General features: G+C 35.6%; 1 protein-coding gene across 1 annotated transcript in view; it reads left to right on the top strand.

The window, feature by feature from the left end:
* Positions 1-2,491, top strand: part of ANKRD26 (ankyrin repeat domain 26) — a 177,127-nt gene that overhangs the window by 97,820 nt on the left and 76,816 nt on the right. The window contains exon 14 of the mRNA XM_012654852.1: positions 1,225-1,297. Within this exon, the coding sequence (XP_012510306.1) occupies positions 1,225-1,297 (73 nt within the window). The remainder of the gene's footprint in view (positions 1-1,224; positions 1,298-2,491) is intronic.

The following is a 2,491-nucleotide window of genomic DNA, read 5'->3' as shown; positions in this document are numbered from 1 at the left end:
GAGCCCCTCGAGTATTAGGGGGCTGGAGTTTGCCAAACTACATGGCCCAGGGCCGGTGTCCCTCACCTCTGCCTCTTTTCCCAGTTTACTGATGTCCTTCCCGTGTACATGTAGGCTAGGGCAGGGGTAGGACTGGCTGGTCATGAAGCTTCAGTTGAGTAGTTGGTAACATGCCTGTGCTGGGTGCAGATGGCCGAGACTGTATTTAGCTTGTTTTCCAGAAGCAGGGAAATAGCTCCTACTCTTAGTCATTTGAACCCATCCATCCGTTGAGGAACCTGTGATTTCATAGGCTGAAGATTTAAAGGTTGGAGACTGGTGTGGAGCCCTGCAGAAGAGGGATCTGGAAGTGGGAGCCCATTGAAAGAAAGATGATTAGATAGAACTTAGAGAAATAGAATTATAACTACCAGGACTCTGTCTTTCCAACAGTCTCTCTCCTTGGGTATCTGAGTGCCTCGGAAGGTTTTTAAAGGGCTTGCTAGTTTATATGGACCTCAGTAAGGTAGGGCTTACGTAGGGAAAATAATTGGATTTTATAATGTTTAATGTTTTAATTTTTATGGGAAGAGTATTCCTAAAAACAACTTATACATTTGTTCCTTAACTTTTGTACATTTAGCTTTGAAACATTTCAGGGGACACCCTGTACTGTTTTAGGGTGAAGGGAAGCAGTGGGGCCTTCTTAAATGGCTTCCATGCTGAAGAACAAAGGCCACCATTTTTGAATGACACACATTAGTCTTTGAACCAGAGATAGATAACAGAGAAAGGGTGTTTTATCTTTCTCCCTCAGGTTATCAAGTTTGTTCCAGTTCAGGTAACAAAAGGTGTGTTAGCCCTTAATTGGATTTTTAGTTTACCTTTCAGGGGTGACAGTTTATGAAGACAAATTATTCTCAGGTTTTGGCAGTATATTGGGAGTCACTGTTGGTTATAGAACTATAGGTGAGTCTTCACTGAATATTTCATGGTTTAGGAGTGGCAGAGTCAAAATAGGTAACTATTATAGAACAGTTTTTTAAAATAGGCCAAATTCTAATTACATTAAGATACATTGTTTAATTGTTTAATATACAGATAGCCAACCTTTCACCAGATTTTGTTTTTGTTTTTGTATTTGTTTTTTGGAAGGGGAACCTGGATATGAACCAGCAGATTTTTTTTTTTTTTTTTTTAAAGAAATGAACTTGCTCATTTTTGTTGTGTGGTTTTGTGCTAAAGGCTTTCCGACAAACCGGGTATTGATGATTCGTGGCCTACCTCAGATGATGAAGACTTGGATTTTGACACCAAGGTAAAGTGGTCTCTTGTGAAATTAATTTTCTCACTTTGAATCTCATTTTTTACAGTATTTACTTTTTAAATTTAACAGTGGTCTACCTATCACTGTTTTCTGTTGGTAGTGGAGAGGAGGTAAGAGGAAACCATTTTATAGAATTATGACTAGTCGAATTTTTTTGTTTTTTTTACATTTTTACCTTGGCAGATAATGAAAGATTGGTGAATACTTTGAGGGGGTGGGGGCTGAAAAAAGAATGGGCTGGAAAATATCCTGTATATAAAAATATAAAAGAAATAATGAAATTTGGTCAAGGTTTACTTGTATAAATCCTCTTACTGTGACTTTTAAATGATACTAACATGACTTTTATAATACTTATGGCTAAAATAAATCTTTAATGAATCTAATTACTTATTACAGTAATCATGGAATCTCTTGGTGCCCTTCCATTCCAAAACTGTGCAGTGTATAACTTATAGTTTCTTTTTTTTCTTGGACACTTAATTTTGGTATCATATAGTTTTTAGGAGAGAGCTTTTTCTCTGTTTTTATGCTTGGTTCTGTAATTAGACTAAAATAATATTAGAAATTGTGGAAACTTAGCTAGGCATGGTGGCTCATGCCTGTAGTCCCAACTCCTGGGAAAACTGAAGTGAGAGGATTGCTTGAGTCCAGGAGTTAGAGATCAGCCTGGGCAACAGAGTGAGACCCCATCTCTGATTTAAAAAAAAAATAGAAAAGAAATTGTGGAAATTTAGAAATTTAAATTCTCTTTCTGAAAATCATTATTATAAAGGGATTCCACGGGTGCTTTTAAAGTCATTCCATTAAGTAGATATTTAAAACTTTTCATCTAATTGAAGAATACATGTTTTGCCCCAAATAATAGCCAGTTCTAGAAGTAGATACTCTCAATAACCGTATGGTAAGATTTTAATTTCAGAAGTTTTTGTATTGTAGTTTTTAAAACTAACCTCTCAATGTCCTTGTATCACATAAAACTTCACATTTCAGAAGAGTTTGTATTTAGTTATTTAAATAATTATTTTAAAGCTCTGGTATTACTGTGAGCTATTGGAGGTTAGGAAATATATTTGTGTGTATCCTGAAGTACCTAGAATAAAATTTTGCATGTAAGAAGCATTTTAATGTTTTCTGAATGTGAATAAATCAACAGGCAAATGATTTCTATATAATGTAGTGTCA

The sequence above is a fragment of the Propithecus coquereli genome, unplaced genomic scaffold (genome assembly GCF_000956105.1).
Source record: "Propithecus coquereli isolate 6110/MARCELLA unplaced genomic scaffold, Pcoq_1.0 Scaffold45, whole genome shotgun sequence".
Taxonomy (NCBI): Eukaryota; Metazoa; Chordata; class Mammalia; order Primates; family Indriidae; genus Propithecus; species Propithecus coquereli.
The sequence above is the reverse complement of the archived record's forward strand: the minus strand, read 5'-3'. Positions and strand labels throughout refer to the sequence as shown.